The sequence below is a fragment of the Prosopis cineraria genome, unplaced genomic scaffold (assembly GCF_029017545.1).
Source record: "Prosopis cineraria cultivar Desert tree isolate PC_DT_omini unplaced genomic scaffold, ASM2901754v1 PC2140, whole genome shotgun sequence".
Classification (NCBI taxonomy): domain Eukaryota; kingdom Viridiplantae; phylum Streptophyta; class Magnoliopsida; order Fabales; family Fabaceae; genus Prosopis; species Prosopis cineraria.
Window position 1 is genome coordinate 1 of NW_026557465.1, and position 17,549 is coordinate 17,549.

Consider the following 17,549-nt stretch of genomic DNA (forward strand, 5'->3'; position numbering starts at 1 on the left):
GGTGTGCTGGACTATATTTGTAAATGTTCAATGGCATAAGGTTGTTAGAAATGTAAAGCATTGTTATTGTAAAAAAGTGACTTAAACTATTCAATGATTTTGATATAAAACTGTTGAATATGATTCATGACATATTCAACAGTTTATGAGAAATTGTTGAATATTATAGTATATTCAACAGTTTTTTTCAATAACTGTTGAATATCTTAATAATATGCAATGGTTTTCATAAAAAATTGTTTAACCTTGTTGCTATTCAAAAAATATTCCCGTAGACATATATTCAACGGTTTTGTTTTTGTCAAAAAAACCGTTGAACATATTTTACATAATCAATGGTTTTCTTTTCCAAAAAAGAACCATTGAATAAAGTTTACATATTCAATGGTTTTTGTCAAAAAATCATTAAATAAATTTACATATTCAACGGTTAAAAATTGTTGAATAAAGGCTTAGAGAATATTCAGCGTCTGATTATTCAGTAGGTAATAGCCATTTGAATATTATCATTTTTATAGTAGTGTTTTTTTGAAAAATATGGATACCTTCAACTTGATTCTGCAAGGTTAAAAACAATTTAAGCAAATAATTATGTAAGATTCTAATGATACCCTATATGTAATGGATAGTGGCACTGGCTCAAGTGCCACAATGACCCATCTGCACTTTCTATAAATAGAGAAATGTCATGTTGGAACCTTGAGTAAGGATATATGTTTCTTCCTCCTCCCTTTATTTAAAAACTATGGGTGAGTGGGTGGATATGATTTTAATAGTCTTTATCAATATAAAACTATAACCATACAATGAACTTGAGAATGAGTGATACTTTTTAAATTTTTTAATAATAAGCACTTGATATTTAAAATTTAAATTAAAGATAATATCTATAGGTTGTAACTATCCAAACCTACAAATGCAAACATTTAAAAAAATAGGCAAGAAATGGGAGAATAAGTTATACCTTCTCTATTAAAAAATATAAGGTATTTTTTAAAGAGTTGAATGTTAAAAAAATGTGAGGTATGTTTAGTCTTTCGAGATGTAATGTAACATCCCAAGTTTTAATTCCCTGATTAACTAAACCTAATTAGGGTGATTAAGTAAGTTGAAGTGGTGTGTGGCTAAAGAGGTCTAATAATTATATTTGATAGTATTTTGCCCTAGTTGTGGGTTCGATATTGACGCGGGCCACCTGAGCATCAAAAGGAGAAGAAAAGAAAAAGTTAAAGTTGTTGTGCCATACATCGCGGTGCGTAGATTGTCCGCCATGGCACACAACCATTTCCAAGCAAAGAAGTACCTCTCTATACCATGCACCACGGTGCATGGCCATTTTTTACACTTTATTAGACGCGAATTGAGATAGAAATAGAGAGAAGAGAGAAAGGAGAGGCACGTTAATACTCTGCTAGGGTTTACTTGGGAACCACTTTGAGAGTATTTTGAAGGCTACAAACACCCAAGGTAAGTATCATACTCATTAATCTCCCCTTTCCTTCCACATTTATGAGTTTATGGTTAAGGTTTGATCGTGAAAGTGGGATTTCAGTCCATATAGGTTATAGGTCTGAATTTGTTGACTCAAATGGAGTTAATGCAGGTAGATAAAATATTTAAACTTAGATATGATGAGTTTTGGTGTCTTGGGTTATTGGGCACCATAAATGTCCAAAAATCCCATTTATTATGGGTGGTTGAAAGTTTGTGATGCTATTAATGGGGATTTAATGGCTCATTAATGCTATTGGGAGCCAAAGGTAACTATTAAACCTAATGGTTAGGCTCCACCTCTTGTAAAGTAAAGGTTGGACAATTTAGAAGTAGAGATTGAGGGTTCAAATGTTTGAGTTTGTTATGTTGATAAAATTCAACTTGGTTGATTGTAGTTTTGGCTCTTGGTAACTTATTGGAGTGGAAATTCAAGCTTGGAAGCTAATTGATTGAGAGGTAAACCTTTGACCTCTCAAAGGTTTGAGGTAACCGGGGAAAAACTCTACTTTAAGTAGTTATATGTTAATTGATTGTTAATTAGTTGTGAATGTGAAATTGCGAATGCTTACATGCATGGGATTGGTTGTTTAAGTAAGAACTATATATTAGCTTCTTTGAGTGCATGAAAAAGCTATTTTTGGGCTTGAAAATGCAAGTACAAAGTTAAGAAGATTTTACTATGAATATGCCTATATTTTCTGAGAAATGAATGTGATGATGTGTAGAAATAGTTTTGTGTTAATAAGAAATGAATTTTGAGAAAAAGATGAGAATACACACTTGGGTAGCGTAAGGTCGTGAGCCTAATGTGATTGTTGTAATAGTGAGTATATGAAAGTGAAAAGTGAGAACAAGTAAATATGGTTTATGGCATGAGAATACACCCTAAGGATTGGGAGTGGAGAAAAAATCCATACGGTATTTAGGCTGCCTTCCAATGCACCAGGGCTATAGCCTTGTCCTACTATTTGTCGAGCGATTGTCTCATAGTTTATCGAGGAACTAAAAACTAGCTATCTCCACCGGTTCAATGAGGAGAATAGCCTAAGGTATGAGACACCCCAGAGATTCGAGAATGGAGGAAGCCGTGGTCTGAGAGTGAGTTCTGTGATTTTTGACCGGGTCACACTTCATGATTGGTGAGCTTGGGTAGTCCACTCACACGTATGGAGTCCTAATTAGTGTTATAGCCCACGGTTTCGGTCTGAGAAAATAAAGAGGATATAAGGTTAGTTGATTATTGCCTAAGTAATTATATAACGTGTCACACGTGTTAAGTCGCAGCAAGTTGCACAAGTATGGGTCATGTCACATATCGTGAGAATATGGTGACAATGTACCTAGTTATGTGAGTAAATAAGCTATAGAGTGATAAATGATAATTTGTGGTATATGTGGACTTGTTTTATATATTTGACTTCCTTGTGCATGTATTCATTTTATGATTAATATATAACTACATAAGGTAGGTTTAACCTTGGTTACTGAGTGGCTAAACTCACCCTTCTTATTTAATACTTTTTAGGCTCTAGTTCTGATGTTGAGAGGGAGAAGACTAAAGAGGCAGGGAATTAATACATTCCTTCTTGTATGCCTCTAGTTTTGATGTATTTATGTAATAGCATATAAATTGTCAATTCTAGGATGCATACCCCCATACTTGCACTATTTTGGTTATTGGAAATGTTAAAATTGTATTTTGAGCGCTTAGCTTTTGTGTATGTTGAGATGTGTGTGTGTGTGTGTGTGTATAGGGCCAAAATACTAGTGCAAGTGTAGAAATGAAGATTTGAGTATGTTTTGAATGATTTGAGCGAAATGCAACACTATTTTACCTTCCCCATTATTTTTGGTAAAAATGGGGTCGAGGAGTGAATTTTTATTATAATAATGTTTTAGTACTTGTGACATGTTGTACTGGTAGTCCTAGGTTCATTAGACAGGGTCCAGGTGTTAGGAGAAGCTTTTGGCACTTGTTGAGGGTTTTGGACATCCATTTTGTATAAAAGTGTTGAAAAGTGGTTAAATTATGTTGTGTGTGTCTAACTTCCTAGTGTGACTTGTTTTAAAAGTGAAACCCATGCTATTAGCTAGTACAGGAAAAGAGCTTTCTGTAGACACCTAAATCATGTCATTCGGATATCGGATGGAGAATCGGGCGAGCCGAAAGTTTCTCGATTCTGCTATCAAATTGACAGCAGAACTAGTGAAAATTTAGTGCAACACGCTGCGGCACAGAGTGCGTCCGCTACAACGCATTGCTTACATAATTTGTTTTCAACCGTTTTTGACTTCTTTCACTCCTCTAAGGTATCTCATGCTTTTGAAATTTATTTTTACTCTGATATAAAAGATTTTGATCGATTTTTAACTCATTTCTATTTAAAAAACTTGGGATCCTTTCCTTTTGAATTAAACTTAGGTAATCACTTTATGGGGAGCTAATCCCTCGATTACTATGAGCTTTATTTGTTAACCATGTTTAGTGGAGTGAGAACGTTTCATGTAATCATTATATTTTTTTTCAAAAGTGTCCCTATTGATGAATAATTTTATATTTATTGTAGAGTATTTAATAAGGGTAAATATTAAAAAAAGGTTAGTTTGAAAGTAAATAACTACTTTATTAGAGTAAATTTGATTAAAAATGTCTTATATTTTTAAATGGAGGGAGTGACTCTTACAGTAGATCAATTGGTAAAAAACCATTTGAAGTAATTATCATTTTTATTCCACATAACTAGCTATTTTTCTAACCTTTCTCCTTCAACCTTTCTACTTCGTTAGTAATTTCATGGATGTATTTAAATTTAAAGTAATTATTATTTCTACTCTAAATAACTAGTTATTTTTCCAACCTTTCTCCTTTAATCTTTTTACCTTTTAGTGATTTCATGGGTGTTTTTAGTTTTTCCTGCATTTTTAAATGCTCTTGAAATTTTAGGAGGCGTTTTAATAATTATTTTTCCAACCTTTCCCCTTCAATTTTTTTACCTTTTAGTGATTTTATGGGTGTTGTTGTTTTTCTCGCATTTTTAACTGCTCTTGAAATTTTAGAAGATATTTTGGAAAAACTAAGAAGAATAAGAAGAATAATTTTAGTGACATAATGAATGTTTTTTTTTCGTTCAAAAAAATGAATGTATTTTTTAATTTTTTGGGTACTTGGAATATTGGATGTCATTTTCGCTTTTGCTGTTGGAATTTTGTTCCCCAAATTTTTCTTTCTGCAAAAATTCGTGTGCCCTAAAATAAAAAGCTGGCCAAGAAAATGAAAAATATGGAGTCTTGAACGGCGACTAATGCGTTTCAGCAGCTACCATTAGCAAGTGTTGAAACGGCGAATCACGTCACGGGGGACGATGGGTCGCCAAGCCGTAGTCCAGTTGATCGGCTCCATTTTGTCACGTAAAACCTCTCCATCGCCACCATTGTCTCTGTCTCACATCCGCCATTACACGGCGGCTGCGCCACCCCCTCCAGCCGTCTTTGTTGACAAAAACACGCGCGTCATTTGTCAAGGCATCACCGGAAAAAATGGAACCTTCCACACCGAACAAGCCATCGAATACGGAACCAAGATGGTACCTTAATTCCTCTGAATGTTTGTGTAGCTTTTACGTTATGTTCGGTTTCAATATTCTTGTGACCTATGGTTGCTTGTCCCCTGTGTCTGGTAGGCTATGTAGGTCGTTCTTTTAATAGAATTTATTGCGTTTGGAAAATTACTGTTTGTTAGTTATGTCTGCTCAGCACATTACTGAATTCGAAGACCTTCTCAATTTCTACGTGGAAATTGAACTGCTATGCATTTTATTCCATTGGGCTTAAGTAATTTTGCCATATAATATTATGGTTTATTTGCTCGAGTAAAATGCAAGCCCTTGCTGAATCTGATTGTAATTGCAGCCAGCTCGTTTCAGAACTTTCTAAAAAGTTTAGTGGCTTGGCTTTAGCTGAATAAGTCGTTATATCACGACTCAAATAGAAAGCCCGTTTGCATCAAACTGTGATTCTGGGCATGAAAGTCTGAGCGTTCAAATACCTTTTTGTGTGTGAACGTTTAGGACCTTTCTTGGTTACTCAATTTCACCACGTTTTCAATGAACATAAATTTGTGACATTGCTCACAAGTTCTAGTTTTGGACCTTATTGATTTTGAACTCTTAGGAACACATTGATGTGCCTTTACTTATTTCCTAATATGGTTGATCTGTTCTTCTATATAAATTGGAGTGGGTCACATGCTAGTAATAAACAAAGATAATCGCTTTAGCTCTGTAGAAGACTCTAAGGAGCTCAAATCTAACGGATCACAACAAGAACATAGCTAGCATGCTGGAACTTTCAAGTTTCAACCCTTGTTACATTGTCGAAATAATTTCATCATTGGGACAGCAGTATAGCACTAAGATATTTGGGGTCGTGTAGGTATGAATCTGTTCTTAACTAATGATCCAACTTGCTGAATGTACATGTAGTTATTGTACTACTATAATTAGATTCTTGGGTTTTTTCTTCTTGCACTTGCAACTTTGGGCACAAACAAATTCAGAAGTTGATGTTGTGTAAATAATGTATCTATTGGCTGCATGTCTTCTTGTGGATAAGCAGGCATCTATCATTGGATTGATGCAATTTTGCTTGAATAGGTCGGTGGTGTAACACCAAAGAAAGGTGGAACGGAACACTTGGGACTTCCTGTGTTTAATACTGTTGCTGAAGCAAAAGCTGAAACCAAGGCCAATGCTTCAGTTATCTATGTTCCTCCACCATTTGCTGCAGCTGCCATTATGGAGGCAATGGAAGCAGAGTTGGATCTTGTTGTCTGCATTACCGAAGGAATTCCTCAGCATGATATGGTAATTTCTTTTTGTTATGAAAAGTTAAATTTTGGGTTTGAGTTTCATATGGCATTGAGAATTATTATATCTGAATCCATCTGCAAAACTTTTTTGTGGGGGGGGGGGTGAAGAATCCATCTGCAAACTTTATTTGGTGCTTGTTAAAAGAAAACCACATACTTGGAGTTTTGATTGTTTTATCTTTTCTTCTTTCTGGTGATTTTTTATTATTACAATTGTTAATGTAATTGATGTTTAAGTATGGTCCTGCAATCTTTCCATTCGGATGATTCTGGTTGGGTGGGCATATTTTTGTGTATTAGTCTGTCTTTTGAGTTGTGATGTGAGATTAGATGGCCACTGCATAGTTGTGGTGAGATTCTATTTATTTTTTGATTGATTTGATCTATATAACCAACTAATGCGTTGCATCTTTATAACTTTTACATAGACTTGGTGAACAGTGCACTGTAGTTTATCCTTTCTGTTCTTTATGTGAGTGGCACTGAACTAAATGTCTTTGTAATTTCAGGTACGAGTAAAAGCTGCTCTTAACAAGCAGTCCAAAACTCGATTGATAGGACCAAACTGCCCTGGTATAATCAAGCCTGGGCATTGTAAAATTGGAATTATGCCTGGTTATATTCATAAGCCTGGACGGGTTGGAATTGTTTCTCGCTCTGGTACCTTGACATATGAAGCGGTGAGCCCTTTTTTTGTTTACAGGAATTGTGATTACTAGTTAAGGGAGCTGATGTTTTCATTGCAGTACTTTAGAGATTGATGTGGGAGTACTTTGTGAGAATGGTTTTCCTGTGGTGGTTCTAGTAGATTTTCTTTTTAATGGATGATGGCGAATCACTTATATCTAACGCTAAAGATATTAGCACATTTTATAATAGTCAGTTCTGTATTATGGAGGCTAAAAAAATGCTCTGTTATTAACATCTGGCCGTGCTTCTCTGACAGCAGAGTTAAAGCATAAAAATTCACATGTTAGGCTTCACTGGATTATTTTACTTGCTGAACATTGTGCACCTGAAAAGAAAAATCAAACTATCATATAACTTTTTCCAAAACAAAGAATGCTTGTTTGTTATCCTATAATAGGCTTATTCCCTAGATTTTTTATTATCATTTTTACCTTAGCATGCTTACAGTGATGCTGTTTTCCATAGATAATAACATAAACCGTCAACCATGTAATTTTTTTCTTAATTTTAAGGTTTTCCAAACGACTGCTGTTGGCCTTGGACAATCCACGTGTGTGGGTATCGGGGGAGATCCCTTCAATGGAACAAACTTTGTTGACTGCATGGAGAAGTTCCTAGCAGATCCTCAGACAGAAGGTACTTTGTCACTTGTTGCTGGCTGTGTGATGAATTGAAATGGAGTATGAAATAAGTCCATTTTATGATAGAGCACAATGACGTTTTGCAATCCATGTAACTGACCCCACCTAGTGGGATAATGGCTTGTTGTTGTTGTTTATGAAATAAGTCCATTTTATAAGGATTTGGGGTGTTATAATGCATAAAAGTGGTCCTTTATCCCCAAGTGTTATAAGTTTTTTATATGTGTTATTGCCTTGAGAAACGTAAATAAAGCACACCCTTGTAAAACCTGGGCTGAGATGATTTTCCAAATTATTTATTTGTTATAAAAAATCAAATGGAGGAACAATTTGACCATTGAAGGTGACTAACTGAAGGTATATTAATTTGAATATTGAAGTGCGGTTTGGAAGCGTAGTAAAAATTTGATCTGCTTGGATGATAGTTTACTAAATCTAACTATAAATATTTGATTTTTGTATTTAGGATCATGTGTTGAATTGTAGCTATTTTATGTGCAAATGCATGGAGAAATGGTGCCCTGAAGTGGCTAGTAGTCTTTTTGTTCTTCCTTGCAAAAGCCAAGGCAAATATTTTAGGACAGCTGTCCACTCTTATTTTCCCTTATGCCATGTCGACAGTTAAATTATCTTATTTTATCCCTCTTGATAACTTGTTGCCAAAGACTACATTGGATTGGAAGTCAATCTTTTATCAAGGCAAAAAAAATATACTGTCTTTTGGGAAATAGGAAAAGAGAAAGGACATCAATCATATTTTGCCTGGCGACTTAAGGCCATGTTCATCACATTGAAATTTTTTATATATATGGAATAAGGTTGGGCAGTAATGCTTTTCAAGCTGATGACTGTTTGAAAGAGTAAGTTTTTTTAGCTTGTTTCAACTGGATTATCTATGGTAAGTATGCCTTGTAAATATGCTAACAAATTTAACAGTTTTTTTTTTTGTAAGTATTACCGTTTGTACTTTTTTTTTTTTTGACATATTTACTTTTTTTTACCTCTATTCAGGTATCGTTCTCATAGGAGAGATAGGAGGGACTGCAGAAGAGGATGCTGCTGCGTTAATTAAGGTTTGATTTTACTACATTGGCGCATAAAGTGTTCTTGATGTGTAACATAATTTACAAGTTTTAAATATCGTAGCTTTCTTGTATGAAAGGAAAATAAGTCATCTATCATGCTTCTGGAGATACATGTAATTTTGTTGGTGAAGGTTGTAAATATAATTATGAAGCAGAAACGATGTTGTAAATGTGCTTTTCCCCCCCCCCTTCTGGACAAGAATTTAAATGTTCCTTTGGTTGGAGGGTTACTTGATGATCTACATGGCTCTACATTTTATTCTATTGGAAAAGAGAGCTAGGAATAAAATAGCTAAGAATAGATGGTTAATAATGAAGAGTAATTTATTAAATTCCTATGCATGCACAATTTGTTATGTGAGCCTGCTTAACTCAGAGGTTAGAGCATCACATTGCTCATAGTCATTATTTTTATTATTTTTTGATCAAATAGTCATTTTATTATTGGTACATGAGTTCTTAAATTGATTTTATGAATGACAATACAGGAAAGCGGTACTGAGAAGCCTATTGTTGCATTCATTGCTGGATTAACTGCTCCACCTGGTCGTCGTATGGGTCATGCTGGAGGTAATTTCTCTTGTGAAGTTTTGTTTCTCATGACATCTGATACAAAATATCATTGCTGCATGTTGTTTGCCATGATAAATATGTGATGAGCGAGTTATATATATTTCCTTTTCTTTTTTGTTTTGGTCTGTAAGAAGAGATTTGGCCTAGCCTAACTAACCATCCTTCTGATAATTGATAATTATGGTTATTCTTAAATGAGGCAACCTTAGTTGCATAAACATGCTACTTGTGTAGCTTACACAATTTTTGCTAACCATTTTTACATTATCTTCATTTAAATCTCCTTTATATTTTTCTTTGGTTTTTTTGGGGGTTTACCTTTGGTCAATGAAGGTTAAATTTGTCAAACTTTTTCTTGGAAACAGGCAATATTCAAAACTGTCAAACCCTTATACTGGGTAACATTCTGCAATTGTCATAGATTGAATTGGTGGTTGAACTTACAAGGCATGCCATGACAAACAGAACCCATGTAGGCAAACAATTTAGTTATCAGTTCAAAATTAGGAGTATTAGAAAAGAGTTATCAGATCAAAATTAATTTCATCAGCTCTTAATTATGCTGGTATCTGTTCGATAGTAACTGTACTTCAACAATTTGCTTCCTTTTGCAGCTATTGTGTCAGGTGGTAAGGGCACTGCACAAGACAAGATTAAGACTCTCAGGGAAGCTGGGGTCACAGTGGTAGAGTCTCCTGCAAAAATTGGGGCTGCCATGCTAGACATTTTCAAGCAGAGGGCCTAGCTGAGTAGTTCAATTGTTGGACATCTAACTTCATTTACTTTCATCAAAACCTTTGGTTTTTCTGCAAGTTTCAAACACTTGATTCTTGTGAATTATATTGGATCTTTTCTTTCCCCCCGTTTTTTTAAAGCAAAGAGAGATAAATTAAAATAAAAGATATTTTAGGACCTTGAGGCTACTAAAATTTTTTATCAGACCCAATCAGCTCCAATTTCCGTGGTTCTGGAGTGTACACCACTTACCATAGATAATGCCCTTGACGATGAATTTTAAATGACTTCAACTTGCTGTTTCTGCAAGGTTGTTTGCTTTGTAATTCTGTGCTTCTGGGTAAGTTATGGCAATCTTTGTCATAGCATTGCTGTTGCCCAGCCAATTCTTTATTGATGTTTAAAAGGTGCATGTATCATGCACAGGCATGCTTTTCTCTCCTTGCCAAGGTCTACTAGAATGTGTGACAGTTGATTGGTACATTACATTAATTGGCAAGCCGAGGAACAGTTCAGGACAAAACATAAGTAAGTTTGATGATATTTCCTTTTTGTTGCACCTGTTATAGCGATGTGAAGAACTCTATGTGATACAACAGTGAAGTTACAAAACTAGCATTACCGGTTAACATTAATAGTTACTTTCTTCAGATTATGATATAAGAGATCTTCTAAAAATTTTGCCTAGTTCAAAATATAAATTATTAGATGATTTTATATTTGTTTTTTTCAACTATATTTCTATTTCTTTTATTACTGTTTTTTTTTAAATAATGTATTGAAATTTTAATTGCTATTATCAAGGCTCTTGTATAGGTTATTTAATGATGAATAAATGAAAAAATGTGGATATTTTTAAGAATTCAAGATTTTAACTAATATTATTTGTAAACTGGGAATTAGTTAATTATAATTTATATTCTGATTTAGAGGGAGTATTTAACTTTAATGGCTTAAATGTAAATCACACATTCATTCGAATGTTAATTATAAACGTGGTGGAGTTTTGTTACTTACAAGTCAAGTAACTCAATTTGACTTCTTATTTACTCCCTCGACCTGTAATTATTATAACATGCACGGGTGTTGAAAAACAATTAGGTTTAGGAGATGATTTAGATTTTCCCTTTTTTAGTGTTGTTATCGACTAAATGCCATTATTATCTCAATTTCAAATGCCTTTCTTAAGCATTTTCGAGAAAAGTATTTTAATTACGACTGAAATTTTGTAAAGTGCCTTGTACTCACAGACGCCATAACTCTAAAACTGGTGTTTTAATATGGATGACGAGTGGGAGTAGTAGGTTCACGGTAAATGTCTACATTTATTATGAAAAGTTGAACCCATCTTTTATTCAATCTGGAGCACTGATTGACATCAATGCATCAGTCAAAGGAGAGCAGGGAATTTAGTCCTGGCAACAAAGGAGCTTTGTGTAAAAATAAAAGTGAGCAATCCTAACTGTCCAAATTGCAAACATGGAAGTGTAGACCATTGAATATCTGTTCTTGTGCCCTTGGACAAGGAAAGACATTCAAAATCAATATTCATGGCTATTTTGTACTAGTGAGCTTGAATCATGAAGGGGGTTTCATTAAAGCAGAATACAAGAGTTCAAGGAGGGGTGAGGCATGCATTGAAACAGATTGTGAGGAGAATGCCTATGAATCTTTGAGGAATTGATTGGAGTGAAGAAATCTCTTTAGGTATGCTATTTTTACTTGGTTTCTCGCCAAGATAATTCATGAAGAGGTATTATTCACTCAAAACCAGAAGCTAATATGTTTTCCATTTACTTGCCAAATAAGTTAAAGTAATGATATTTCCCCTATGCAATGAAGGCAGGGCCACAACATTCAGAAGGTCTTCATTCTTTATCTTGACGAGATATCTTACTGAAATTACTTTATCATCAGTAATTCTACTCTCAAGCCCGAGGGTTAGTCAGCCTTCTCCAACCTAATCCTTGTTCTCAATATTTGTGGTCTTGGCTGTGATGTTTGCTGTAACACACCAAATTTTTTTTTTTAAATAATTTAACTCAATCATAGTTGGGTTACAGCCACCCAACACATTTTTATATCAATAATTTCGATATAAAATATTTATAATTGGCTTCAACTCACACACTATAACATTTCAGATAAATTTTTACCTCCCACATGTCATTAGGCTAAATCACATTTGTCTATCCTTATACTCCCAACAAGTAAACTAAATCACATTTGTCCATCCTTATACTCCCAACAAGTAAAATAAGCAATTAGTCAATTTTCAACACAAGCCAGTTATTTGACCTTATAATCATGCCATTTTAACCAATCCAAAGTAAACCAAATATTAAAATTACAGTCATCCAAATTGTACCAAAAATAGAAATAGTTTGAAAGACATGATTACATTTATATATTCATATAATTGACAATAAACAAAAAGCCCTAATATTGGCAATATAACACATTATAAATCATAAATTAAATACCTAAAAGAGACAGTGGATCTATACCACTAAGCCTCTGGGACTCCTCCACGTGTCACTCGTGGCTCTTCTCCTGAAAATTGTTAACCACATAATGAGACTCAAAAGTCCCAGTAACCAAAGCCAATTTATGATAGTGTATACAAACAGTTAAGTGTGTGCTTACTAAGTGAGAATTAAAAATAATATAATTCCAACAAATAAATGAAATATTACAATACACACAAACAACCATCCTTATATCCCTCCATTAACCTCGAGCCGTAGCCCTCACTCGGTGCTAAATACCCGGCCAAAGGTAGATTAGCCTGAGCCCTTACAAACCACCTATTGAGCTCCAATAGGGGCATACCACGTGGCACATAAATACAACAACAATAGCAAGTCTCCCAACACCTCCCACAATAATCAAATAAATTTATAATAATATTGCACAATTATATAATATTACAAAATTTATAATTTTCTCAATAATCACCCAATTAACATGAAGTAACACTAATCATAAATTAAAAGCATGGTTACCTTGTGGCTTTTTCAATAAATTATTCCTTAAAATTTCTCTCTCACCACAATCTTCACCAGTAATACAATCTACAAATAACATATTATTTATAAATATTAGTTTCAATTTTTGAAACTAATAAAATAATTCTAATAATAGAATTAAAAATATAACATAATTCCTAATCTCAATCTTAATACAAATCTATAGTTAATACTATTAAGTATAATTTTTAACTCCTCTTTTAATTATCAATAAACATTAATAATCTAAAAATCAACTTCTAAACTAATTTCTATTATCAAAATTTTCTTTTTATTTCATAAATTCGTACCTAAAATACTCAAAAATTAAAAATTAAGTCTCTAGCTTAGAATCATAATCCTATAGCCATAATAATTCATTTCTCATCCCAAATAATCATCTAAACCTCAATAAATCAACATATATTTTCAGATCTAGTCTAGAATTTGATCCATAAGCCACAGATTCAAAGATCATCAATAAATTTATACTCTAGAACATTTATTATACTACTGATAACCTCAAAAATCATATTTATTCAACATAAATTCATCCCTCTTCCAGATCTTAAATTTTTTACCACTACAAACTCAGAAACTAAATAAGAAGGATGACTAAGAAAAATTTTAGAACACTTACTTAGTCTTGAAAAGCTTAAAATCACATCCTAAATATCCTATTAAAACTCTTACCTTAAAACCCTGCACCGGTGAATTTGGCTCACAGATGCTCTCTCTGCCGAAGCTCACGCACGAAAGAAGGAATGAAGAAATGAAGGAACAGGTGAGTTTTTATAAAAATTCAGTGTCCCACATTTTTTTTTAATTATTTTCTCTCTCTCTCTTCTTCTTTTTTTTTATTATTTTTATTATTGTTACTGTTGAGGCGGCGGACGAAGCAAATTCGTTTCTCTTCTTCTTTCCTTTCTTTTTTTTATTATTATAATAATAATTTAATAATATTATTTTATTATTATTTTTTTTATTTTTTTATTTTTTTAAAATTATTTATTTTTTATTTATTTTTTTTTTTAAATTTTCTATTAACCCAAATTAACTATTAAAATTTATATTGGGATATTACAATTCTCCCCTCCTTTTAGAAATTTTGTCCTCAAAATTTAAAATTAGTAACTATTAACTACTCACTTAATCAAAAAGACGAGGATAATCACGTCGCATACTGTCCTCGGTCTCCCACGTAGCATCACCTGGAGTCGTGCCCTTCCAAATTACTTTAACCAATCTAATGGTCTTGTTTCTTAATTGCTTGTCCTTGTAATCCACAATCCTTTCTGGTTCAGCTTTGAATGTCAAATTCTCCCTGAGTTCATTTCCTCGGGTTCATTATATGGGAAGGATCTGGTTGATACTTTTTCAGTTGTGACACATGGAATACGTTGTGTATTCCAGCAATTGTGGGGTGGTAATGCTACTTGGTACGCTACTGGTCCAACTCGTTTTAAGATCTCAAAAGGCCCCATAACCTTGGTGTCAACTTCTTAGCCTTAATAGCTCTTCCAACACCAGTTACCGGAGAGATTTTTAAAAATACATGGTCACCTACTTCAAACTCAAGCGGTCTTCTCCTCTTATCCGCATAACTCTTTTGTCTACTTTGAGCTGTGAGTATTTTTGCTTGATTAAAGCAATCTTTTGGGTAGTCTCATCAACAATGTCTGGCCCCAAAACAGTTCTCTCACTTAATTCTGTCCAACACAGTGGCGATCTACATTTTCTTCCATACAATGCCTCATAAGGTGCCATCTGAATGCTAGAATGAAAAACTATTATTGTAAGCAAATTCAGCTAATGGTAAGTGACTGTCCCAATTACCTCTAAGCTCAATGGCACACGCTCTTAACATGTCTTCAAGAGTTTGTATGGTTCGTTCCGTTTGCCCATCGGTCTGGGGGTGGTAAGCGGTGCTAAAACTCAGTCGAGTACCCATGGCTTCCTGTAATGACTTCCAAAAGTTTGATGTGAATCTCGGATCACGATCAGATACAATATTTGTCGGCACTCCATGCAATCTCACCACTTCTCTTATGTAGATTTCAGTTAATTTTTCGAGAGAATACTTGATATTAGTAGCCAGAAAATGAGCTGATTTGGTGAGTCGATCTACGATTACCCATATAGTGTCATGACCAGAAGATGTTCTAGGCAATCCTGTAATGAAGTCCATAGAAATGCTGTCCCATTTCCACTCTGGAATATCAAGAGACTGTAGCATCCCGGCTGGTTTCTGATGCTCAATTTTGACTTTCTGACAAGTCAAACAACGAGTTACATGTTCAGTTACATCTCTCTTCATCCTTGGCCACCACCAACCACGTCTTAAGTCATGATACATCTTAGTTGCTCATGGGTGAATGGTATATTTACTCTGATGAGCCTCCTCAAGTAGGATATTTTTCAATCGAGTATCATTAGGCACACACACTCTACCTTTATATCTTACGACATCATCATCGGTCACATCAAAATGTTCAGCCTTTCCAGCCCCAATCTCTACCCTAATCTTATTCAAATGATCATCCTTCTGTTGCACAATTCTAATTTCTTCCCAAAATTATTCTCAAATTCAGTAATATGTAGAGCAGCCAAACGATTTTCGACTACTTCTACATTTACTTACTGCATGAAAACTACTCCATAATTCATATTCTCTGACCATCATGTGAGCAGTATGTACAAGCTTCCTGCTCAGAACGTCGGCGACTACGTTAGCTTTCCTGGATGATACTTCAACTCAAAGTCATAATCCTTCAAAAACTCAATCCATCTGCGCTGTCTCATGTTGAGCTCCTTTTGATCAACAAATATTTTAAACTTTTATGATCACTGAAGACTTCAAAACCATAAAGATAGTGCCTCCAAATCTTCAAGGCAAATACTACAGCAAAGGCAAGCTCCAAGTCATGAGTGGGTAATTTTCCTCATGAGGCTCAACTGTCGAGAGGCATAAGCCACTACTCGATCCTCCTGCATCAATACACAACCTAAACCGTTCTTAGAAGCATCAGTATACAAGGTATAGGAGAAGTTTGGAACAGGTAGGTGAGCACCGGTGTGGTGGTCAAACCTCTTTTTCAGCTCCTGGAATGCAATTTCACACTCGTTCGTCCAAATAAATGGAGCATCTTTCCTGGTCAACTTAGTCAAGGGCATTGTAATTTGTGAAAAACCCTTAATGAAACGACGATAGTAGCCTGCAAGACCCAAGAAACTCTAATTTTCTGTCACACTTCGAGGTTGCTCCCATTTTCATCACTGCATCTATCTTACTAGGGTCCACTGCTACCCCTTCTTCTGAACAACATGGCCTAAGAATTTAACTTCTTAAGCCAAAATCACATTTGCTCAACTTGGCATAGAGCTTGTGCTCTCTTAATATCTCCAAAACAATTTTTAAGATGTCTAGCATGGTCCACCTCATCTCGAGAATAAATAAGTATGTCATCATAAAGACTACAACAAATTCATCGAGATAAGGCCAGAAGATTCGATTCATATAATCCATGAAGACAGCTGGGGCATTTGTAACCCAAACGGCATCACTAGAAAACTCATAGTGCCCATATCTAGTCCTAAAAGCAGTTTTAGGGATATCCTCTGCTCTAACCCTCAATTGATGATACCCTGATCTTAGATCAATCTTAGAAACACTCCTGAATTGACTAATGGTCTAACAAATCATCAATTCGAGGTAAGGGGTTACTTGTTCTTGATGGTTACCTTATTCAATTGTCTATATCATACACAATCTAAGGCTTCCATCTTTCTTTTCACAAACAGTACCGGTGACCCCCATGGTGATACACTCGGTCTGATAAAAACCCCTTCTCTAACAACTCTTCAATTTGTCTCTTCAACTCAGCTAACTCCGATGGAGACATCCTATAGGGTGCCTTAGAAATAGCCCGTACCAGTTACGAGCTCAATGAGACTCAACCTCTCGTTCCTGGAGGCAAACCGATCACTTCAGTAGAAAGACGTCAGGGATTCTCTCACTACTGGAATCTGATCTACACCTTCTTCAATCTCTGCCTTGATTGAGAAGAAAATCATAAAAGCTTGACAGCCCTTTCTTATACACTGTTCTACTTGAGCTGCAGACAACAACATAGGACTTTGGGACTCTACAGGGGTTACAGTAAGGCGAAGTGACACACTCTTTTCTGACAATCAAGTACAGCTCCCCTTTGCAGACAACCAATCCATCCCCACAATTAAATCAATTCCCAGACAAAGACAAACAAATGAGGTCTATGGTGGTCTTCGACCCTCATACTCAACCTCTACATTTAGACATGCTAGCAGTCTTACAGTCAAACCAGCAGGAGTGAAATCTTCACATCAAACGGAAAGGTAACACAGGCAATTTACATCTTTTCATACATTCATCAGACACAAAAGAGTGTGTAGCACCCGAATCAAACAAAGCACAAAC

At 34.8% G+C, this 17,549-nt stretch overlaps 1 protein-coding gene and 1 long non-coding RNA gene across 2 annotated transcripts; one reads left to right on the top strand and one right to left on the bottom strand.

Moving 5' to 3' along the window:
* The first annotated feature begins 4,736 nt into the window (after nt 1–4,736).
* LOC129301473 (succinate--CoA ligase [ADP-forming] subunit alpha-2, mitochondrial-like) lies at nt 4,737–10,540 on the top strand. The gene is made up of 7 exons (XM_054940037.1): nt 4,737–5,078; nt 6,147–6,356; nt 6,871–7,041; nt 7,564–7,687; nt 8,704–8,765; nt 9,266–9,347; nt 9,965–10,540. The coding sequence occupies exons 1-7, from the start codon at nt 4,857–4,859 to the stop codon at nt 10,093–10,095; spliced, it is 1,002 nt and encodes a 333-aa protein (XP_054796012.1). The 5' UTR covers nt 4,737–4,856; the 3' UTR covers nt 10,096–10,540.
* Nucleotides 10,541–12,375: 1,835 nt separating this feature from the next.
* Nucleotides 12,376–14,411, bottom strand: LOC129301474 (uncharacterized). The gene is made up of 3 exons (XR_008591017.1): nt 14,243–14,411; nt 13,091–13,159; nt 12,376–12,638 (listed from the first exon to the last, which is right to left on the bottom strand). It is a non-coding gene; the product is annotated as an uncharacterized LOC129301474 (long non-coding RNA).
* Between the last annotated feature and the right edge of the window lie 3,138 nt (nt 14,412–17,549).